The following is a 25,754-nucleotide window of genomic DNA, read 5'->3' on the forward strand; positions in this document are numbered from 1 at the left end:
GTACAGGGAGGTTATGCAATTTGTCAAGGGCGTGGAGCTAGGTGATAGGGCAAGATCACGTTGTCTCTGATGAGCAGTGCATTCTTTCGATAGTTAATTAAAATGGGTAATATTTGAAAGAAGATATTGTTGTGTGAAGATTGATGGCTAACATTCTGATACTTGGAAATACTTTTAAAGATGTATATAATTATTTTCACTAGGGTAAAAGTAATAAGGGAATTTAAATAAAAATAAAATGTCTACAACCAAAGCTAGCTCTCCTGTTGTGTCAGACACAACAAATCAGATCAGAACGTTTAATTACTATCCAATCAACCTTTCTGTTCAGTGTGTCAGTTTAACTTAGAGAACCAAACAAAACATTTCTTTGTTTGTCAAGGGTAGGCTATTAAAACAGGGGTGTTCTAAAATTGTATTAGAAAGATGAAAACGGTTTGTTTGATCCTCTGAATTTTAATATGTCAAAGATTATTGTGAAAAAAGTGGGATCTCTGAAGTGACAGATACATTATTCAGATAAGTTTGATTGTATGTAAGATTTTTTTAATGCTTTCATAAAGCGTACGCACGTTAATTTGGTTTATAAAAGAGTGGCTTTAAAATTTGAGATATTAGGGAAAATATTTTGTTATTTTAGTAATTAGACTAAGTATTTTTAATTATGGTGGGGATATTTTTGGATAGTACCATTAATTAATAAATTATATCTGGATTATAATTAGAATAAATTACTTTATGTGAACAAGTTAGCAGTTCCTCAGTTTGAATTATTTGAGAGATGTTACCAATATTTCTAAAACCATCTAGAACTAGCCTCAAAAATTAGATTTGATTTTCTTTGTCTTGAAACAATGATTCAAATGAATTAATAGACTTGAAACCAAGTAATAAGTGGAAACCAATCAGCCTCAAAATGTATTCCTGCTTCTAACACTGCTTTGATATCATGAATATTTCCATACCCTGTGAAACCTATAATTATGTCAGAGGCATGTATTAGAATGCAGTTCACTCTGATTTGGTTTTCTATTTGGAGCTGAGTTTGTTAACACAGAAAGATGTAAATTCATAGTACTATTTTCTTAGATATATAATTATTCATTGATTATTTTAAACTCTGTCACTTTGGTAGTTTCTATTATATCATAAAAAAATCTTAAGCTGATTTTATATTGTTTCTTCTGTCTTAAACAATTTTTCCACAGTTTTAAAAATGTTTATTTCGTAACTAAGTTTGTTTTCTTCCTTAATGATTTTTTAGACTTTTTATTTTTATTCTGTACTTGAAAAAACCCGAGTCTTAAAGGATAATCCTGGTTTACTGATATACAGATTTTCCTCTCACAAGTAGTCTGTAGTAAAGAAATGCAATTTATCATTTTAGGACAGGGATCTTTAAAACCTCACACTTGCTGTCGTGCATATGAAATTGTCATGCATATGAAATGCTTATTTCTGGTTTCTACTTAATCTTACCTGTCTTTCTGTTTCTTTTGCAGCGAAAATGCTGGATAGAATTTCTTCTCACTGCCATTTAAATATATTCTTTTCTTCTGTCAATTACCACAGGTTTAGTCCCTATGAGTGGTATAATCCACACCCTTGCAATCCTGACTCAGACGTGGTGGAAAATAATTTTACCTTGCTAAATAGTTTCTGGTTTGGAGTTGGAGCTCTCATGCAGCAAGGTATACGATTCAGCCTGCTATTTCCCTTGGGCACCATGTCCCACTCTTTGCTGGGGGTGACAGCTCAAGTCGCTTGCATGGGTGCCTCTGTGCATGTAACCATAATCCAGCTTCTCCATCTAACTAATGCATTTAGGCCTTCTCAAATCCCATCCAGGAGAGATTCTGAGAAAATAACTAGCTTTTGCAAATGCACATACAGTATACTCATCTAATTTTTTTTCCTTAACCCACAGTAGGTACATTATTTCATAGTTAACCAAGCTAACCTGATCCATTAGCTAGTAGCTGCATTTAAAGTCCTACTAAGATTACATCTCCTTGAGGCAGGAATACAGTGTAATGCTCCTGTTTCCTGACTCATTTTGATGTAAAAAATTATTTTATATCAATTCTTGATGATTAGATGCATTTGTGTTGCATGACTAATAAATCTACTGTGTATAAATTTACAAAATTAAAATATTTAACCATTTAATTGCCTTTACAAGTAAAATATTAGCTGCATCTGATAGCATATAAGAATATAAAATAATGCATGCTCAGATGTGCATGCAAAAATACTTTCATAATTATTTAAAATTTATAATATTAATGTTAAAAGTAAAAGGCTATACTTCTTAGAAAATGACATAATACATGCAATATGTCTTAAGGGTTTATATATAACTATGAATTCCTTATTTTAGTCTCGGTTCTCCCAAGTGGAATTTATTTTTATTTTTGCTGTTACGTTTTTTTAATTAATCTTTTAATATTTAGATAAAGTTCAATAAAGTGATATTTCAGACCTACTACTCAAAAGATTGTGTTAGCCAGAGTCTAAGAATATTTTATGCTTTAAAAATGTAATGTTTTTAAGTTTTAGAATTAGCAAATAAAGCAAAATGCCCCATATTTGAACAAGTGACAATGACTGGATTAGGGAGAAAAATGTACTCCTTCATGAGAGTTACCACACCTATTATCAGAGTTTCCCTTAAGTTTTAGTTGTGTACTTATTATCCACTTTGAAGAAATTATTTTGGTAATTGCATTACAGATCTGAAGAAGTGAAAATTTATGGTTAAATTATAAAAGGCTGTTTATAAAAAGGTACTTTGTTCTTGCATGTTTAACCTTATGCATAAATCTATTAATTCATTACTGTTGCTTTATAAATTTTTCCTAAGGTGAGAAAAAATCACTACATATCAAAAAATTAATTTAACAAATACATGTTGTATGCAAGGCCTATTAATTTGAAATAAATTTTTTCTTTTAAAAAATATGAGAATCCAGGGCACCTGGGTAGCTCAGTCAGTTAGGCATCTGACTCTTGATATCCACTCAGGTCATGATCTCAGGATGGTGAGATCCAGCCCTGCGTGCGTTCTGCGCTCAGTGGGGAGTCTTCTTCTCTCCCTCTCCTTCTGCCCCTTCCCCAACTCGTGCACAGCTCTCTCTTTCTCAAATAAATAGATAAATCTTTAAAAAAATAAAAAAATAAAAATATGAGCATCCATATATGTAGCTTTATAGATATTTAAACCTAAAACTTGAGAATTCAGAGAACTCTTATGTGAACTAATCTAAGTTTGTGGCATCTATTTCTAAATAAAATGAATAGTCAATAGTTATATTTTCCCTTTCCTACATTTTGGGTCCAATGTTTTTTTTTCCTTAGGCTTACTCAACACTTGGAAGACAATACTGGAGTTCTTATGAAATATTAGAAGTGAATAAAAGCCTGTCATAGGAGACAGACATCTCTTGCAAGCAGTATTGGGTAATACGGTTCACCCAGGCAAACTGCTAGTCATGTGCTGATAACTAACTTTAACAGTCTGGAGTAAATTATCCTGATAATAAGACCCAAACATAACAAAGATTTTTCAAAATTATGTTTGCTACTACTTTGAAAAATAAAATTCTTTTTTTCACTTATATTTTCTAAAATATTTGGAGGTTTTTGAGATTTGTATACTGATAAGATTACCTTGATATCTATACAATCTATCAATTAGAAATAAGACAATATTTGGTATCTCTGAAATTGATGACAAGTGATCCAAGGAATGAAAAATTCAAATATACATTTGCTTTGCCACATAACTACTTCACTGCTGGTGGATACATGAAAGAGGAACCCATACTAAACTGGCTGATGCCCAGCTCCCCAGGAATTAGTGGGATATAGTGCTGGACATGACGTTACCTTGAGTACATGACAGTCAGCCCCTAACCAGGCTCTGATTCACAAGCCTAGGAGGTACTCGCTTTAAGTCCTTGGGTAAGATATGAACTTGTGGTAATTGGGCCATTTTTGTCGAATGTCTCCACTGTTCTTTTCTTTCCCAGTCTTGTTTGACTTTATCGGTGGTGTTGTTTAAAAAAAAAAAAAAAAAAAAGTAGAACGGGCAGCCAAAGCTGCTGCTGACCATCTTGGGAGTATTTTAGTATTACAGTGTTCGAGTGTGTGTCTGACAGGGCCTAGGAGCAACTACATCAGAAAGGTACTTTTCTGTTTTGTTTTGTTTTTTTGTTTTATTTTCCTCACAGAGTGGTAGGCAGAGTCTGGAGCTGGAGTTGGCTGTCATGTCCAAGTCTGTCTGCTTTTTAAAATTTTGTTTGTTTGAAATTACAAGAGTAAGATGAACTGCAGTGTAAGGTGGGCTGTTTTGATATATTTCAGTTCTGATACCACTTCTCTTCAATGTTAACATGAATGAGTGGTGGTAGTTTTCTTTCCATCTAAAGATGTGTTACGTTATTGCATCAGTGATTATGTTAAAGACATGACTATAAAACAAATCAGTAAATGCAGTCCATCTTTGCTTCATTCCATTTTACTCAAACCCTTTCAAAATTAAGTAATTTGTAGCCAATGCTTCCTTGATTATAGATTCAAAATGATTAAAATTGTATAGTAATATATTACATAAATCCATAAATTTAGTATACTTCTCTTATAAAAAAATCACACATGCTGATATGTATTCATTTTAACATTAAGACTGTAAATAGTTTGTTTAATGTAAACAATGTGCTAAAACTGTGAGACTTGATTTTAAAATTGTTAGGATTTTATTTTATATTCTAAATTAATTAAAATTAATAATAATCAAAAGTAAAATAGAATTGTTGGATCCCATTCTCTTACTAATACCATGAGCAGGCAACTCCAGCCATGTTTGTAATATATTTATGAAATATTCATATATATGTAAAAATAAATTTGTGACAATTTAACTCTTTATTCTTATTCTGATTCTTCTCATTGAGGCTAACTATAGTGATGGGAGACATTTGTTTATACAAAAGGAAATAATTTACTACCTTATTTTAAAACAAACCTGGACTAAAACCCCCCGTATCTCAAGGAATGTAGGTAATTGAAATGTATTTTTGTAAAACATAACTTTTTAAAATGGCAAGATAGACAAAATTTATGAGCTTTCACGCACATGAAAAATGAAACTTTACATAAAGTTTGTTAAGAAATGGATTTGAACATATGTTAAATCATTTCTTCTAAAACTGAAGTAACTAACAAGAATATGAAAAATTATACAAGTAGTTTATGAAATAGGGAGATTTTTTTCTCCCTTCTAATGTTATTTTTATAAATGTTATCACTAATTAATTTATACTGTCTCAGGTAGAACTTGAGTCTCCTGCCACTATACTTAAAGTGTCTTAAGAGACTGTTTTATTATCTGAAATTAGCCTCCACTCTCCCAATGGTTGTTGCTTGCTTACTAAAGCAATATGTGAACCTATGATTTAAGCTTTTACAACACAGTGATTCCATTCTGCCACTGTGACAAAAAGTATCTGACTGCTGATCGAATTCTCTGTATTCGTTTCACCTCCCCCCCCAATCTCTGTTAGGTTCTGAGCTCATGCCCAAAGCGCTCTCCACCAGGATAGTGGGAGGCATTTGGTGGTTTTTCACACTTATCATCATTTCTTCGTATACTGCTAACTTAGCCGCCTTTCTGACAGTGGAACGCATGGAATCCCCTATTGACTCTGCTGATGATTTAGCTAAACAAACCAAGATAGAGTACGGTGCGGTGGAGGACGGTGCAACCATGACTTTCTTCAAGGTAAGTCCTTCTGGTTATCTACAATTTACATATTAAAATGACAGAGTGAAAATAAACCTTTCTCTCTTGATGAATGTAAGTGTGTAGCAACACTGTTATTTGTGCAGAATAATCAATAATGTATACCTCAGGGGCTAGAGAGGTATAGAACTAAATATATGGTGATCAAGGCAAAACATTGCAGTACTTGCAAATGTCAAGGAGTTTTTGCTTTACAAGGATTCCCTTTTTGTTCAAAGGAAAATCTACCCACAGGTAACGTACATTTTTCCTCAATAAGGTTTTATCTTTGACTGTAAATATATATAAATAAATGAATATATATTAGTGTATATAAATATATAATGTATTAACATAATGTAATGAGTGTATTAATATAGTGTATTGCTTATATGTTTATATATTTACTAATATATGTATATTAAATAGTAGTAGATTCAGACTCCACAAGGCTTAGCTATTCCAGAAGAATAGAATGATTACATGCAAGAATATTTCTCATATATACATTTCTTCCTTTTAAGGTCAGACAAGTTTTACTTGTCCAGAAGCCTGCGGAAAAGAAGGAAAATAAATGATAGAAACAAGTAGAAACAATGCTTGTTATCCATATATTCATCTGCCTAATATTCTGTAAGGCACAGAGTCTGAAAATGGGTTATTGCCACTGAACTATCAATGGTTTCCAGAGGGACAGCCCTGTGGGACACTTAAATGGAAAGAGTGCTTGGACCAAATTCCAGGCATATAGAATGCCTTTCCCTCCTCTTTGTTATTCCTTTCTTCTTACTCCAGCTGATCTCACTGGGCCAAAGTAGTTTAAATGGGGAGATTTCACTTTAGGAAGCCAGTCTCACTTCATAAGTCCTTTTACATTTTACCAAGTCTTTTTAAATTCTTTGTAGGGTGGGCAAAAATTTTAAGCATCGGATATATTCTTTCACTGTTCAGACAAATGGAATTGGCAATTTAAGTATGCAGAAGTGGTAAAGTTTTTTAAAATAATTGACTCAAGCTATAAAATAAATTCTTTCATCAAGTACCTATTGAGTACCAAAAATTACACTACACGTTGGTATTCTAGAGCAAATAACATCTATTTCTCACTTTCAAGGAGATTATAGTTTAGTTGGACACATGGAGGACTAAATCAACAATCATGGAACTGGGTTTTATGTGACTTAAAACAGCAACTTTGCCAAATAATTATGGGGTTTTCATTGTAAGAATTCTTACAAAACTAAATCAGCTCTTATTATTCAGGAGGACACTGAATATCCAAAGAATGAGATAGATTGAGTATTTAATCAAATCTATGTAATTCTTAACATTTAATTATTTTCAAAGTGAATTTGTCATATGGCTAGATGAAAACTTGAATGTGTATTTTACACTTAACTGGAAAATCATTATTATTTAATCACATTTATTGTATAACCAAATATGAGCAAAGTATTATGATCAGTATAGTGCTATTTGACTATATTAATTATAATTGATCAATTTTTCCCTGATTGGATATTCAGAAATAATAGAGATAACTTTTCTTGTATAACTTTTTTGTTTTCAAAAAGAAATCAGCTGTTGAAAATGCTAAATGCACATTGTCAGTGTCAATAATTTTGTAGGGAGTGAATATATGATGCATTAAAATTATTACAGTATCTGAGACTTTTGAAGAAGAGTTTGTAAAATAACACAGAGTGCCTAAAGCAAGTGATTTGATACCAGAAGTTGAGTATTTCTGTTTCAAAAATACAGCAGAGTTTTCATTTCATTATTATTTTCCAGAAGACTCAAATATTTTAAGTTTTGAAGCTCTTTTATACTATGAGCAAGGTTTATCTCTGGAAAATCAATTTGAAAAAAATTATTTTTTTCTTATCTTTAGGCTTATTTTCTCCCTTTTTTGTCTTTTCAGTCTTTTCAATTTTCTCTTCTTTTTTTAATTTTCATTTTTTTTAGCTCAATCACTCTGCACTGTTAGTGTCATTTTTCCTTACTTTCACTTCTCCTTGTTACTGACTTTTCTTCTCCCTCTTTCATCTCTTGTTTTTGCTCACATGCCGGGTTACCTCTAGCACCAAGAAAAAATTGACATAGAACAATTTTCTGTTTCCAACAGCACAGACTTTCTTTCTGTAGAATTAAGGCCTTTTGGAATCTACACTAGTCACAATAAACACCACACAGTGATAATCACTAAGTTGACAATTATCTTGTGCTGATAACTTGATCACATACTGAATTCTTACTGTTAAAATTAGAAAAAAAAAAGATTTTAAAAGAATCATTAGTTGTTGATTTTTCTTTAGTTATTTTAGTATACCCCTAAATGATACTAATTTCAACCTCGTATTTTAGCTTGTTAAACTATACACTTATACCAGACATGGGTATAAAATTAAAAAAAAAATTCCCTAGCAATCTGGATTGAAGTAATTGCATGCTCATTTTGCAACTCTGCAATGAACCAGGGAGTAGTGTGTGTATTCTATTTACATTTGATACCATTCTTTTATTTCTTAATTAACAGCAATGCATACAAACACTCTAGGAAGCACCCTTAAGGCATTGATTTCTAAAGGAATTTCCATCTTGTTTTTACAAATTTAACAAGACCCTGCTGTTAGTTAATTGTTCTGGAATGCTCAGTTCCAGAAAATTATTTTAAAGAATGGTATAGTTTTGTTACTACAAGCAAGAAGAGCTGGCTCAAGATGCCTGGTCTTAAAGGGGTAAGTCCTCAGTCTTGCAAAAACTGAATTAGGCCATTCTATAACGTTAAATAATTATTTTTCCAAAGAACATGCTTGACTTTGTTTATTGAGCTTACATGTATATTGTCTTCCAGAAGAGTTCTTTCTTCTTTTCTTTTATATCCATTACACTCCACATACATTCTTCCCAAGGATAAATGTAAAGCCATGACTGGTAAAATAACTCAAAATTGAGCAGACTGGTAGTTCTTCAGTGTTATTCCATGTAAACAATAGAAAACTATATGACATAAAAATAGGTTCTTAATCATATTTAAATGATAAAATAACTGAAGGCCTAGGAATTTTATTGAAAAACAATAAAGGAGTTGCCAAAACATCCTTCTTGAAATCTGGGAACTTGGGTGTAGTACAACTGAAATCTCAACCCAGGGCTGAATGCTATACAGAATATTACCAAGCAACAAGCACATTCTTTTCTCCCTGAAGTATAAAGGTTAAAAGAATGAACATATAGATTGCATGTTCAAAAATAACTCAGCTAGAGCCTGTAGGTGTGATGGTTTCTTTTGAGAATCCCTGGATTTTTCAAAGTGACTTATATGTTTTACAGAATGATGCTGAATCACCTATATTTCTATGCAACCCATGACTCAGGTTTCCCAATTTCTACAGATTCTCTCTCTGGGTTTGGTCTACCCGAAATCTCTGGCTTGTTGCATGTACTAGCACAGTCTGTCCTTCTAAAAAATGTGGTATCAAAGGAGATGTGTGTTCTCTTTTGTGGTTATTAAAAAAAGTTCTGCCACATATTAAAAGAACATTAAAATAGTGTCAAATATCTAATGTAAATCACTTAATACTTCTAAAAACATAGAGGCTACAATTTAGAAGAGTTGTTACCAGTGAAAAAAACAGTGAATCAGAAAAACTGGGCTTAATTCCTGGCTCCACAACCTATTGGCTCTGTTTTGTTAAGATACTGTTCCTTGTAAACCTCTGACTCCTCATCTCTAAATTGGAATGACAAATAGGACCATTCTCACAGTATTTTTTTGAATATTAAATGAAAGTTCTACATGATATGCTAACCATCCAGTTAAAGCCTGACAGGTGTTATATGTTAGCGTTACTAGAATACATGGCTCATTAAAAATATTCAGAATTTAGGATGATTTTAAACATCGTCAAGTCAATTACGTTTCTATGACCCACAGTAGGATAAATCATTTCAAAATAGATTTAAAAAGAGATCACATCATGTTTATCTAATTGAAATTGCTTCAGTTTTCTGATTATTGTTGTCATGAAGAAGATGTAATTTGGTAAGTAAAATAAAAAGAAACTATGAAAGCTCTTTTCTAGACTGTGTATTTTGAAATGGTATATTGAGGTGCATGTAGCAATTCTTTGGGGGAATTTATTGCAAATCATAGGTAAAGGGAACTATAAAAATATTTAATTTAAAAATGTTTTCCTTAATTTTAACTTTTTTTTAACCCAATGATCAAGATGTCCTACTTTAGCCAGTGTTGCCATGCATCTTATGTTCTCAATTACATCATATAGATGTTTATTTGTAAGATATCAAGTTTTTATTCAAGAAATATTTACTGATCATCTCTTATGTGGTAAGAATTGTGTTAAATCTTAGACGTATCTCCTACATCTCCAGGCACCTCCCTACACCTGTCCATTCTATCTCCTACATACCTATTTCCTTTACTACTGTCTTGGTTCAGAAGACTAGTGTCATCTCTGACCAGGGTCTTGTAGAACCATTTAACTTTGTTTTCCCAATTTTGTCCCTGTTGTTCTCACTGGTGCTACCAAGAGTGACTTCAAGTCCTCTAAAATTACCCTCACCCCTTTGCTTTAGGATATAAACCTAGCTCCTTGGTGTGTTTCTAAGACACCTTATGGACTGACTTCTTATTTCATAGCCACTTGCTCTCACACTTGAAACTATAGCCAAATTGTTGTGTTTTTAGCCCCAGGTTGTGCCACAAGTACATGATGCATCTGCTTCTCCAATGCCTGTTATGCATTTTTTTTCATCCTTTTCCCTTCCTATCAGCCTAATTGGTTATATTCCCTTTATTCCTTAAATCCTATTTTATACTTCACTTATCCCAGACAAATTTTCCTGATCCTTCCTGTGCCCAAATCTACCCAGTTCTGGCAAGGTGATCCTCCTTTCTATTCTCTGAGCACTTTTTACCTCAGCTCTCATCAAATTTTCAACCCAATCTGTGTGCTTAGTTTCTCTGTTTCTACACTACACGGCATAGCAGGGGGCAGGGATTGAATCTGTATCATTCACTTTTGGATCTCTATTTCCCTGCACAAGCTTTGCATATGGTTTGGGCTTTGTTAGTTACCGACTGCCACAATGATGTTGCTTAACAAACAACGAAAAACTCAGTGGCATGTAACATCAACCTTTATTTAGCTTATATTTCTAGAAACTTGGAAGTCCAGAGACTTTAGTACAGTCCTATTTCTAGAAACTTGGAAGTCCGGAGACTTTAGTACATTTTGAACAGAATTATGAAAGCAATAACCAAGGGATTTGTAGTATCAACAATAAAAGTAATAGCCAAGGATATCATGGCATAACCATCATTACTCAGAAGAGCTAATACATTAGTCATTTGGCTCACCCACATGACCTCAACTGTTTGATCATATTAAGTTTCTAAAACATTTGCTTTAAGCCATTGTGGCAGATATAGCTATCATGTGTTCTTTTTTTTTTTTTAAAGATTTTATTTATTTATTTGAGAGAGAGAGAGAATGAGAGATAGAAAACACGAGAGGGAAGAGAGTCAGAGGGAGAAGCAGACTCCCTGCCGAGCAGGGAGCCCGATGCGGGACTCGATGCGGGACTCCATGCGGGACTCGATGCGGGACTCGATGCGGGACTCGATCCGAAGGCAGTCGCTTTAACCAACTGAGCCACCCAGGCGCCCCTATCATGTGTTCTTTATGATCTGCTACTTATTCTGAGTTTGCCAATTCATTGGTCTTCTAAAATTAAATTCTTTTGCACCAAGATGACAGTGCTTTTGCCAATACCATTTCTGCTAAACTTTCGCGGACTTTAAATATGTCCAGTTGAGTCCACTTATAATCTAAAAACCACACCCACAGTTCTTTTTAAAATGTGCCTCTCTCTAGACTAATTGTTGCAATGGGATAAAAGCTTTTTCCTGGAGGAGAAAATCTACAAGGCATTGCCTTAACTTTCTCAGAGGTCTTAACGAAGCAGCTCGAGCGACATGCTTAATTTGTTCTATAATTAAGGACTGGCGCCATGTTGAAACAATCTGGAGAACTTTTACTGGCTTGAGACATTGAAGATTAGGAACACTTAAAATTACCCAACCATGCAAATTCTAACTCTACTGTATCACCTGTAAGTACTGTTTGCAAACAGCTCAGTTCTTTTAAATTATTTCTCCCCCACCTTCTCGTCCTTGCTCTTCATATGATTGTTAATATTCTATATCTTCCTAGTACTACCTTATCCTATGTAGCTAAAAGTAACTAGCTGATACCTTGAATATTTTGTCATTTTGTCTAGAAATGTTTTGGCCAAGTCCAAAAGATTATTAGTGCATTTCAATCTTCCAACTTACTCTAAGGCACACTTTAAAAATATTATTTCCCCCTATATTCATAGATCCCCATTTCCCCATTTTCTTCTAATAATTTCACTGCAATCTACTATATGACCTTAAATCAGTGTTACATATTTGTTCTTTTTATGGCAGCAACTCACATCTTTTTTTTTTAAGATTTTATTTATTTATTTGACAAAGAGAGACACAGCTAGAGAGGGAACACAAGCAGGGGGAGTGGGCGAGGGAGAAGTAGGCTTCCCAAGGAACAGGGAGCCGGATGTGGGGCTCAACTCAGGACCTTGGGACCATGATCTGAGCAGAAGGCAGACACTTAACAACTGAGCCACCCAGGGGCCCCAGCAGCTCACTTCTTTTACCAATTCTGTACAGTAATCCCTTGGCACAATGAGTATTGCATTCACTGATGGAAAACCTATGACAAAGGATTTTAGGTAGAATGTGTGATTATCTTCAAAAGTTTGCTAATCTGTAGAGAATTAAAAATGTTTTTTCAAAATATATAGCCCTCGATGGCATTTTCATTTTTAACTTTGGGTTAAATGTCAGTTTTTTGGAATTGTAGGTTACAGTGTTAGGAATGCAAGCAAGTGGATTAATCCACCTGGAGGCAAAGATTTATCCTTTGGTACTTAGCCACAGAGAGGGTTTTGTTTTGTTTTTCTTTGTGCATAGTCTCCCTCTTTAGGAGAACTCAAAGTACATCCTAAATGCTAGCTCATTAATCTTTACTGCAACCCCTAAGGAAGGTAGGGAGCAATTATCATTATGCTCATTTAACAGATGAGGAAACTGGGCCATGGAGAGGTTAAGTGACTTATTAATTATGAAAGCAATAACCAAGGGACTCATAGTACCAACAATAAAAGTAATAGACAAAGATATGGCATAACTATCATTACTCAGAAGAGTTAAGTGCATTAGTCATTTGGCTCACCCACATGACCCAAATGTTTGATCATATTAAATTTCTACAACATTTGATTTAAGCCATTGGGGCAGATATAGTTATCACATGTTCTTTATAATCTGCTACTTATTCTGAGCTTATCAGTTCAATGGTCTTCTAAAATTAGATTATGCTAGGGTGACAATATAGGTTTTTAAGCCTGAATTGCTTGTGTGGCATGCCTGTAATGATTATTTTTAAAGACTGAGTGATTTTTGCTTCTTAACCGACTGAGCCACCCAGGAGTCCCTGATTTTTGCTTCTTAAATGCCAACAGAACATAAGTAATTTTTGAGTTGAGAGATAGAATATAAAAATATTGGCAGTTTACTGCCTATACTTAATAAATGGATTTAGAGACATATACCATTTAGTAGACATTTCTCATATTTGCCTTCATTTCTCCAAAACATAATTTTTGTTTGTTGTTTTTATTTAGAGCAGCGGTTAGTCGTGAAAGTATAATATATTTACTATAAAGTGATTTACACATTGGAGAAGTAAATTTTCAAAATGACATCTAAAATTACTTTTCACATTGAAAAAGGGTTTTCCAAAATGAGTGTTTAGTTTCTTCTTACTATATTGGTGGTAAAACATCTTGAAAGTCCATTTGTGTATGCATAAAATTGACCTAAAATAGCTTACCAAGATGAGAAAGAATCTGAAATGGCTTTGATTCACTTTATTTTTTTTATTGAGATATAATTGACATTAACTTGTGTAAGTTTAAGGAGTACATGTTGATTTGATAAATTTATATGTTGCAGTATGATTATGTAGCGTTAGCTAACCCCTCCGTCACATCACATAATTATCATTTCCTTTCTGTAGTGAGAACAATTAAAATCTAGTCTCTTAGTGACTTTAAAGTTTATACTAGTGTATCGCTGACTATAATCACAAAGCTGTACATTAGATCTCCAGAACTTATTCTTTAAATGCCTTTCATATCCAATGTAGCAAATTCCGAGTTAGGTATGATCATCACAAAGAAAGGGTTCAATAACTATCTGCACATGGATAGTAATTCAGTATGTCTTTCATTGTGTACCCAATTTACTATTATATGTTTTCTAATCATTTTCCACCACATATCTGGGAGGGATTCTTTGACAATATAATAATTAGAAATTCATTATGCTACCTTATTGAGTTCAGGTATTCTTTCTTAATTACTTGCTTGTGTAAGTGTTGCCATGCCTAACTTGCCACAAAGTTTTGCTTTCAAGTCATTTTTATTTATTTCAGGTCAATTTATGCTTAGTAATGACACTGCTCTTTTCTCCTCAATAATTTAGATCTCAAATTTCAGCTTTGGGTCTTACCTGGGAGATACCATCTCTGTGCCTAAAAACGTTTAAAAATGGAGTGTTAATATGAGCATATGTATATTGGGATCAAAATTTTGTGACTAAAATTTTTTTGTTGTTGATTGACTGTATCTCCCTATGTATGCATCATAAATTCTAGACCATAGCCCAGCAAAGTCAGTAATACTATTTTATCAGGATCCCCAGTTAAAGCTTTACTTCAACTTACAGGCCAGTCTTTTATCCATCAAAATGGTAGATGTAGGTCTGCTGCAACCCGTGGGACTGGATGGCATGGATGCTACATGGGAATATGGTCTTATCTGTGATAGGCAATCACATTACTTTGATAAGCAAAAGGATAGCCTTGGTTTTTACATCAGTTTTTCTTTTTCAAGGAATAGAGCCATTATTTTGTCTTATTTGGGTATATCATTCACTAAGTTTAAAAAAATCTTTAAAATATTCATTTGTTTAAAAATCAGTAGTCTCAACCTGTCTGCACATTAGAACATTACAATTTGGGGGTTTTAGAGAATACTGAGGCTCAGACCCCTCTCTAGGCTAAATAATAAAAATATCTTCAGGTGGGAATATGGGCATCTGAGTTTTTTATAACCTCTTCTGGTGATTCTAATGTGCAGGAAGAGTTAAATTAATTTGAAATATAAATAATCCCTTCATTATTGACATTGATAGTTAATAACTAATTGTATTTACTTCTGCTTCTTTCATATTAATTTGGGCATTCTTCTTTTCTGAAACCCAAATCTCACAAAATATCAGACAGAAGAGTGAAATGATGATAAATATGTTGATTAAAGTCTTACTTCTTTCAAATTATTTACGTGGGTTATTTTTAAAGCCTTTTTTCAAAAGAGATCTGCTGAGAGTAAATAATCTAATTCCATCTTCATTTCTGACACCATTCTTGGAAGTCTCCAGTTGGTGGGCATGAGAATTGCTATGTACCAGAATGAAAACAACTAGAACTTTCTCCTTTCTCGGGGAATTATGGTGTCGCGGGGGTGGTGGTGTAAAACCTGACTTTTGTTTGTGTCTCTGAGTAAAAGTTGAGAAAATATATATTATACGGGATCTAGGGAGTGGATACATTTCTTTGTAAGCCTTTTTTACAGGTTCTTCTACCATGGGGGAGGGAGGAGAAATTAAAGACCCATGAGCAGGCATATTAAAGTCTTGGAAGGATTGTACATGTGACTTTTGTGTTCACATTATGGGGACCAGATTAAGAAGAAATGAAGTACCTTACTCTATAGTTTTATATCGAGTTGGATTCTATCCAACAGTTCGAGATTTGGGCTCATGTAGTTTTGTTTCCTGAGCTTAGTGTACTATTCTGTAATATTTGGTGAACTACTACCACTCTTTCCTTGTGGAAAAAAAATGCACTTATATTAACTGATGAGGACAAATTATCACACAATTCTAATTGATATCTTTTTGTGTGTGTGTTACTTTGGAATTCCTCATTATCCCTCTGAAATCTCAGCTGAAACCAAGTTCTCCTCAAACATGGCATTCTGCTCTAATGTGGGTGATGGAAAACCAGATATATTAGAGCTTCCAAGCCAAAAACTGTTCTTGCTAACTTGCTTTGCAAGTTACCAATTAAGTAATAACTCAGTGATTATGTAGAAACAATAGAAACTTTATTGTGAATTTTTTATTTCATGTTTCAAGTTTGTATATAATCTGGTTTACTGTTTTGATTTTTCTGCATGCTTAAATAAATAAAACAAAACCTGAAATCTTTATGTGATTGAACACTATCTGGGCAGTCAGTTTAGATTAGTGATTAATACTGTTACTGAAATTTCATCTGTCCAAGTTGATGTTTTCTTCATTTTCAGTTAAACAGCTTTTCTAGAAATCTAAAAGAAATCTCTCAGCAAAGATTTTTGTAGCCGTACCATTTCTCTTTTACTCCCAAATAATTGTTTTTCTTCATTAATGGTTTTAAGATATTGGTTGTAGGTAATGGATTAATGTTGACATTAAGTAGCAATATTTTATTTAATAAAATAAGGTTGACATTTTAAAATTATTATTGTATTTTTATTAGTATCTAATATTAGTCTTGAAATAAATATTTAAAATAAGTATTTATAATGTATTTAATTTATTGGCATAGTAAGGGGGTTCTTTTCACTCAAGGAGATTGTTTCCCTCCCCCATTCTCATCTAACACACAATTTATTGTATGTGAGGCCTGATCCTATGTTTATTACAGGGATTTGCATAAGGCCTACAGGAAACCAACACCATTTTACTATGTTCCCATTGCAAGAAATAAAATGGTGCCTTTGAGTAAAGCTGCTTCATCAGACACTAGTTTAGCGTGCCAAGTTACAGCTATCAATGGTGAAACAGCAGATGTGAAGGCTAGTTGGCATCAAAGCATATGAGTCAAAGACTTTCCTATGGGAAAGAAAGTGCTTCATTACACTTTATCTATACTAAGAACATTGGTTCTATCAAGCTGTCTGAAAATTAGACTATGATGGGTTTTATTACCCTAGCTCTGCCAGAGTGAATTCAATAGTTAAAAAGTAAGGGAGAACACCATTTTGGGAATTATAAGAAGTGATTAGAGTTTCAACATATTTAAACTCGGAAAGAGCAGCAACTTTTATCTTAGCTTCTCTAAAATGTCTGAGGGACAAAAGTGTAATCCCGCTCTAATTTTCAGTATGTACCAATGAAGCTTTGGGGGACTTGAATCGAAGAAAGAAGTTTTGTGTTTGACAGAACTGTAAAATCTGAGAAACAATGTTTTAATCGCCTTGAAAGGCAAGTGTGTGAGGCTGTTGTCATTCCAGGATACACTGTGGTTCTGTCTCTCTTTTGCCTTCCCTCCTCCACTCTGTGCAGGGACCACTCTTGCTGTTTGTCAAGTCAGCATGGCAGCTCAAACACCACATTGCACCTCATCAATCTTAGGAGAGAGGGCCCCACAGGGAGTGAGAAAACTTGAAAAGTCAGTTAATATAGCAATGTTGAGCTGGCATGTCAAGTACTGGATAATGGATAATAGTTGTCACTGTAAGAGTTTATAGCCACTGGTTAGGCAACAATTTGAAAGGGATTTCAGAAAGGCATATTTTTGGATCTAAAAATATAGACTTAGATAAATATAAAAATTGTTACTTAAAACTTGTAATGTTTTATTTCTCAGATAAAAATAATTAAAATGAAAATTCCTCTTCTATAGAAATTGTAACATAAAAGCATCATTTGGTATTTCTAAAACAAATGTACAAACAAAAACCCAGTTTCTCTGCTTTGTAAATTTTTTGAGAAAATTATCTTAATTGGCATTGTGGATAAGAAGTATCTATTAATCATGCTTAGTGGGTTTATTTTTTGGTAGGGGGAATCCAACTTTATAGAGTATCAACAAAAATTTATTATCTTTTTGGATTGTCAATTAATTACAGATTGAATACTGTGAAACTTGTACTTAATCCAGAATACCCTTGGCAGTTAATGTTCTTGATTTTTCATGCACCATGATGCCTTTTTTAGGGGGGAGCTATTTTTTTGTTGTTGCAAATGCACTTTAAACTAATTAGCATCTTTGGTCAGCTGAATATTCTTTTGTTCGTTTGTTTTCCTATTTCTTTCCCAAAAGTGCTAATGGCAATAATACCACTTTGTTCTTTGGTATTAAGAGCTGATTAAAGACATCATATGGTCATTAAGTTGGTTCTTTCATTATACCATAAAGCAAAATGAGGCTTACTATCACTTACAGCTACTGCCATCTTTTCATTTAAAGAGAACACAGAGCAGTTTTCCCTCTTGGCAGCAACCAAAATGTAGGGTCTTTGGCCCTTCTAATAGTCAATGACCTTATTACTTCATCACACATATTACTTCATCACACATATTCACAACTCATAAAGCATCCTTTCTTTTTTATACCCTTTTCCTACACTGACATAGATTGGAAGAAAGACAAAATAAACTTTAGAGCTTATTCATAGGTGTTGATAATTGCAAACTGAATATAATAGATTCCTCAAAAATATTGCTTTTAAAAATATGACTAGATTAAGCTTAATGCTAAATGTCTTAGTCGTAAAGAAGTCAAATTCTGAAATAATTCAAGTTCTTTTTGCTGTGATATTATTGACTGTGGCACTTGGTAAATATCTAGTGCATACTGGTGAGCACTTTTGTTGACCTCCTGTATTCAGAGAAATTCCTTAAGAGTTTCATAAGTAAAGAACTATCCAGATGTGTCAATGTGTCTGCATGTGTATGTGCATACATGAGTGAGTGTGTCCTATAGGAAAAAGATATGCTACTTTAATTGGAATTAAATTATGAATGATTATGTAATTTATCTTTCTTATAGTTTCCATATTAAACCTGTTTTAGTGGAAGAATAGTTCAGGGTTGGCAATAATTTGTAATTTATTTTTCCTGACAGCATTTGAATAATAATTTTTTTGTTATTAGTTTATTGTATATACCATAGCACTAGTGGAGTTCAGTGAAAAGATTTGATTATCTCTAACGGTAGGTGTTTTCTTTATTAAATATTGTAATTACAGCTAATTAGAGGTTACACAATAAATTAGTTTGCTTTGTAGGTCCCTTGACTGTTTTCAGAACACTATGAGTCTATGCTTCATTTTAATTTATTACAAAAATAGTGAAATAAAGACCAAATAATTAGAAAGCATTATTAATAATAGATATAAAGATTGTTGAGTCAATACAATGCAGTTTAACAAAATGTTTAAATGCATAAACTAGGTTGTGTCATGAAATCATACATCTGTCACTCACTGGGGATTTATTTAACCTCTCTAGACTTTTTGTAGGTAAACTGGGGTGTAATTATATATCTTATAGATTGTTAACATAAAGCACTAAACATGTGATAAACTCCCAGTATGTATTTACTGCTTTCCTTATTTTAAGGACCTTAATAGTTGAATTGTTAAATTCGGTAGCAGATGAAACCATTTCCCTCAATATGAACACTTGCATTCCTGGAGATACATCTAGTTTACCTATGGTCGATGCCAAAATCTGACACTCAGTTGCATTTATGTTTGATTCGTGACTTGATCCTGGTTGTAGATTATTAAAAAATATTCTGGATTACTCTCTTGTACTGCTGAAAAGATAAAATGCATTATGAATCCAGTTCTATCCATATATTATTTATCATCTTTTAATTAATGATCTTTTTATTAGTGGTTGTTTAATTAATGGTCTTTTTATTAACATGTGAGATTTACTTTGACAAATAATTCATGCACAAAATTAATGCTTAAATAGAAGAGAAATTCCCATTTTTAATTGTTCTTCCTCTCCATAAATATTGACCATTGTAATTTTAGCAAGTTTCTTTTTCTCTTATAAAACTAATGCATATGACTCATGAGAGCTATAGAATTTTAGGAAAACAAAGGAAAAATTGCTAAAGTCCAACCTACAAAGGCAAATCTTAATATCCTTTAACAAAAGTGTCCAGTATTTTCTCTATGGATATATATATTTAAGGATTTATTTATTTATTTTAGAGAGAGAGAGAGAGAAAGAGAGAGAGACGGAGGGAGGGGCAGAGGGAGAGGGAAAACAGACTCCCTGCTGAGCAGGGAGCCAACGCAGGGCTTGATCTCACAACCCTGAGATCATGACCTAAGCCAAAATCAAGAGTTGGTCGCTTAACCAACTGTGCCACCGAGGTGCCCCTCTCTATGGATATACTTTTACCTCATTTTTTTTTCCTTGTTTCAGTGTTAAAGACTTTTAGGCTTTATATAGTTTTACAAATATCATATTTTCACTGAACACAGGTACTGATGCTCTTTTCAGGAATATGCTTCAAAGATTCATTATCAGTAAAATAGGGTTATAAGAATGTTCTTATGATACTTTCAGAAATATTTTTTTTTCTTGAGATAAAGTCTAAAACAAAAGCCTTTTGCTAATTTCAAAACCCATTCACCTAGTCATTGCAAACTTTCAAAGTATGTTTATATATAAACACACATGTATAGCAAAGAAATAACTTATAAGTTAAATACCTAAGATACCAATTGAGAAATTCATTTTTAATGCTCATTGCATTAAAATATCAGAAAATGTAGTGCTTTAAAATATTAAATTTAATACATGTTTTTAATCAAACCTTAAAGGAAAATTGATAGAGAGATGATATTAAGGTTATCTGTTTAGGCTTCCTCATACAATCTTGTCTGTAAGTGAAAGAGAAAAAAATCTGGTAATAGAAATATATAGGAGTAGTCATTAACCTTTTTCAGTGAAGCTATATTGGTATATATTTAGAAGAATGATTATAGAAATATCTTTTTTTAATCCACATTAGCTGCAATTTACCTAGCCTTTCCATGTCTATAAATGAGAAAGAACATTTGCATGGCTGTACTCTCATAAAGAGTTGACATTGAATGCATTTGGGTTGGAATACAGTTTCTCAGTTACTGGGATGCCCAAGACACACTGGTATCAGGGAACTCTATGTTAGTTCATATTCTTTAAGTATTCTTATACAGATATTTTTGTTATATCAGCCTTCTCTTCAACACTAGAAGAAAATAACCCAGGCTAATTCTAACAAATAGAATTTAGTGGAGTGAATTAGGAATCCATATTGTCAAAATGAAAGGAAGTGACTAAGATGGCCATGACTAAGAAATGATCATGCTTAAAAACAACCATTTTTAGGTTTACCTAATACATTCTAACCTTTAGGAAGATGTTTCATAAAGGATTCCCCAAATTTGATGATGATGATGATGATGATGATGATGATGATGATGATATTGAAGATGTTGATGTTCATGACACAGACCCCTCTGGAATCCAGGGAAAACACTAGAGCTATTTATGTCTATGAATTAAAAGCAATAGAGATGACTTTAAGAAAACCAGCAAAATTTATTCTCAAGGAATCAAACAAACTAGCATTAGCAAGAGGATAACTTACAAAGTCAGAAAGACATCTTTATTTGAAGGTGTCTGAAAACTAATTTTGTGGGAAGAGGAATCCTAAGATCATGGGATGTAACTTTGTCATAATGAAGGAGCTTGTGCATAAGCATCAAGCCTGCTAGGCTTCTCTTTCAGAGCTGTTTTTTCTCTGGGGCCCAATCATTGCAAATTGCCACTTCCATTTACTTTACACTGATGCCGTAACATGCATAATTCTTAAAGTAAACCTCTACTAGCTAGAAGAACAAAATTAATTGTATTTTGAAAATAATAATGGTAACTCAACTCTTCCTATATCTTTGTGTGTGTGTTGTCAGTAGACATACAATAGCTATCATACCATCCTTCTCACTCATCCTTATTAGCAATTGTTTCTTTCCAAATCTCAGGCCTAATTTATTGTCCCTGCTATATCTTGAAAATAAGGTTGCAATGATTTACTCTTACCACCTCAAGAAACACTTGAGCATTTTGCTTGTGCTTCTTTCTTTGAATTTGGGAACACTTTTAACAGTGTCAAGATCAGTAGTTTGCTACAAAACTCTTCAAAGAAATATCACTATCTCAGGCTAAGAAATAAGACTGGAGTTCTGCTTTGTTACAGCTTTTAATAAAATGTGCATGGCTGTTAAATACATGAAATGTGGCTCATGCAACTGAGGAATAAAATTTCTTTTTTTTTTTAAATTGAAGTGTAGTTGACACACAATGTTGCAGTAGTTTCAGGTGTACAACATAGTGATTAGATTAGTCTATATGTGATGCTGTGCTCACTACAAGTCCAGCTACCACCTGTCACCATACAATGCTATTACGACACCATTGACTCTACTCCCTGTGCTATACTTTTATCTCCATTGTTTATTCTTTCTGTAACTAGTATACAATGTTAAATTTTATTTAATTAATTTAATAGAAAATTTGAACTTGAGGCAGTATAGACATTTTCACATTAAACACAAAATTGTATATTTATTTTAAATTTTGCATCATGTTAAATGTTGTATTGCAGAGCATGTGATCAGTGCCTGTGTCATTTTTAGTATTACTCATAAACAAATCAGCGATAGCAGTGGCAATGGATTTATCCAGTTCAAGTGATTTCTTCTGTGTACTGATGCACCACTGTAAAGTGCTTGTTTAGCAGTTTATGCATGCGACCTAAGTTACAATGATAACTATGTAAGCCATAACTGGTAATTAAATTGAAATATAGGGGTGCCTGGGTGGCTCAGTCAGTTAAGCATCTGCCTCCAGCTCAGGTCATGATCCTGGGGTCCTGGGTTTGAGCCCGGTGTTAGGCTCCCCGCTCAGCAGGGAGTTTGCTTCTCCCTCTTCCTCTGCCTCTTCCCCTGCTTGTGCATACTCTTTCTCTCTTTCTCTCAAATAAATAAGTAGAAATCTTAAAAAAAATAAATTGAAATACATACTATTATTTTAAACAAAATATAATAAAATTATTTTTCTAGTTTAAAAAAGTACATATGGGCAAATTTTCAAATTTAAAATGAAGGTATACTGTTGAAGCAGAATTGAGTAGAAGTGGAAAATCTAACTGGGTAAGTAGAGATAACTGGAACAGTAAAGAATAAGTGTCTGGATGAAGATATGTTATAGATTTCACCGTAAATGGCAATTGCAACTTGCTGAGGCAGAGCAAAGGGGAAAAGCTATTTGTTGCATAAACAGATTTTTAACAATCATAAAGTCATTATCAAGAAATAATCTCAGGGGCGCCTGGGTGGCTCAGTCATTAAGCATCTGCCTTCGGCTCAGGTCATGACGACAGGGTCCTGGGATCGAGCCCCGCATTGGGCTCCCTGTTCAGTGGGAAGTCTGCTTTTCCCTCTCCCACTCCGCTTGCTGTGTTCCCTCTCTCGCTGTGTTTCTCTCTGTCAAATAAATAAATAAAAATTTTTAACAAAAAAAAAGAAAGAAAGAAATATTCTCAGAAAATACATAGTGAATTTGATAAAGTTTCTCTTGACAGTAAAAGAATCAATGAAATTAGTTGCCTGAAATCAGAGTCAACTGTTCTAAGAATTTAAAAATGATTTTTAATAGGATCTGAGGTTATACCTTTGGACGCTATTGAACAACATGGATTATTAAACATAGAAAAAAAGTAGATGAGAAGATGATAAAAGATATTATTTCAACTATGGAAATGTTAGAAAATTATGAAGAAAAGATTAAAAGGAATATTGTACTATAAGTAAAAGATCTTCAAATAAACTACCAAACAATTGCCCATAGTATATAAGAACTTTCTAACAATAGTAAATATCAGTTGATTTAAAATTTTAAAAAAATTGCAAGCACTTTTTTGTAGATGTAGATGAATTATGCAATGTAAGAGATACTGTTTAATTACTACTTTGGGTACGTTTTTTCTGAAAGGACCTCCAAATTTAGGAAGCAATGTCAAGTTTTGAACTAAAAAAAAAGAACTAGTGGCATAGGTATTTTTGAATCTTTTATGGATATCAAAGAAGAATTTCAGCTAAAAATAGGAAATTTGGTTTCTTTCATAATGATTGATGCACCAGCTATATTAGGTAAAATTTTAAAACAAGAGTGATGTTTTCCTTATGCTTTATGATATTAAAATTATTTGTGCTTGGTTTTGAAGCCGACTCTATGACAAGTGTTATGGCACAGTTGTTAGTATCTTTTAGCATACATGTTTAGATGCTATGACTCATTGCAGTTTATAGAACTATTGAAAGAAATACAAGACAACAATTTCGTGGCTTAGTGATGATTTTGCAGTTTTTTGGCCAATGTTCTTTGAGTCACGGAGGTCTTACAAACATGTACTGAACTGTTAACTTCAACTCAAAATTTTCATAAAATTAAAGAAATGACTGCCAGATTTTTAATAATCAAAGATTAAGAAAATGGCAGTATGGGGCGCCTGGGTGGCTCAGACGTTAAGTGTCTGCCTTTGGCTCAGGTCATGATCCCAGGGTCCTGGGATCGAGTCCTGCATCGGGCTCCCTGCTCAGCGGGGAGTCTGCTTCTCCCTCTCCCACTCCCCCTGCTTGTGCTCTCTCTCTCTCTCTTGCTGTATCTCTCTCTGTCAAATAAATAAATAAAATCTTTAAAAAAAATGGCAGTACGTTTTAGTTTTTTCACTAATAGCTCACATTACAAAAACACACTAAATTCCCAACCTGTTTGATTTTATGAGTTTCCACCTGTTTTATAAAATCATATAGTCTCACATCACATTGAGACTGAAAAAATATGTTTCCAAATTTATTTCTGTTGATAGTGATAAGTCATTTTCAGAATTATGTTTTTCCCTTTGAGTTCCAAGATGATACTTCTTTCTATATTAGTTGATCCTACTTTGACAGTTTTAGGTTTTTCTCACTCTTAAGTGAGAAGAATTTGATGGGGATTTGATGTTGACCACAAACCAGTTGAACAAATCTCTCTATCCATTACAGCTTGAAAGCAGGATTGCATGCATAATTGTAGCCCAATTCTCGGTAGCCAAAAGGTTTTTTTTTTTCTTTTGTTTTCTTACAGAGTTCTTATGTCTTACCTAAGACAGAATTGATGTTCTCTTATCGTCAGGGTCTCTAGCTTTCTGATTCTCTGAAAGAGAAGTAACTCTGCCTTCTGCTTCTCTTATCTGCCCAACATTTCTATGAGGAAGAACCAAGCACAAATAATTTTAATATCATAAAGCATTTCTAATGAGGAGTACTCTACCATGCCCCCAGTCTCCCCCCACCCCTATCTCCTACAGATAATCCCCTCTTATACTGCTTGTCCAGTTATTTTCTAGCATCTGTACCCCTAAATTAATACACAAGTCCAGACAATAGAACCAGGAAACACTCTGTCTCAAAATTAGTGTCTACAAAGGCAAAAAAGGGCTAGTAAGTTTATTGGACAAAGAGAATTTAAAAGGAGCATAGTGTATAGGTGGAAACTGGTGTACCTATGTCATTTCAACCTGGCAGTAGTATTTTATTCTAACAAGGGTGGGTCACTGATTTTATTTTATTTTTTAATTTTTTAAATTTTATTATGTTATGTTAATCACCATACATTACATCATTAGTTTTTGATGTAGTGTTCCATGATTCATTGTTTGCATATAACACCCAGTGCTCCATGCAGTACATGCCCTTCTTAATACCCATCACCAGGCTCACCCATCCCCCCACCCCCTCCCCTCTAGAACCCTCAGTTTGTTTCTCAGAGTCCATAGTCTCTCATGGTTCGTCTCCCCCTCTGAATTCCCCCCCTTCATTTTTCCCTTCCTACAGCTGAAGCATCATTATACTTAAAAGAAATCTCTCAGACTCCAGCAATAAGATATCTGTCTGT

At 33.5% G+C, this 25,754-nt stretch overlaps 1 protein-coding gene across 7 annotated transcripts in view; it reads left to right on the forward strand.

Moving 5' to 3' along the window:
* The window catches only part of GRIK2 (glutamate ionotropic receptor kainate type subunit 2), a 778,198-nt gene that overhangs the window by 640,329 nt on the left and 112,115 nt on the right, over window positions 1-25,754 (forward strand). For 6 of the 7 annotated variants that reach the window (XM_073893710.1, XM_073893711.1, XM_073893709.1 and 3 more), the window contains 2 exons: window positions 1,573-1,691; window positions 5,565-5,782. In XM_073893710.1, coding sequence (XP_073749811.1) covers window positions 1,573-1,691; window positions 5,565-5,782 — 337 coding nt within the window. Of the gene's footprint in view, window positions 1-1,572; window positions 1,692-5,564; window positions 5,783-25,754 lie in introns of those variants that run through there. The other variant, XM_073893712.1, reaches the window with a different exon arrangement.

This window comes from Callorhinus ursinus, unplaced genomic scaffold (genome assembly GCF_003265705.2).
Source record: "Callorhinus ursinus isolate GAN/ISIS: 27379988/994484 unplaced genomic scaffold, GSC_fseal_2.0 scaffold6, whole genome shotgun sequence".
Lineage (NCBI taxonomy): Eukaryota > Metazoa > Chordata > Mammalia > Carnivora > Otariidae > Callorhinus > Callorhinus ursinus.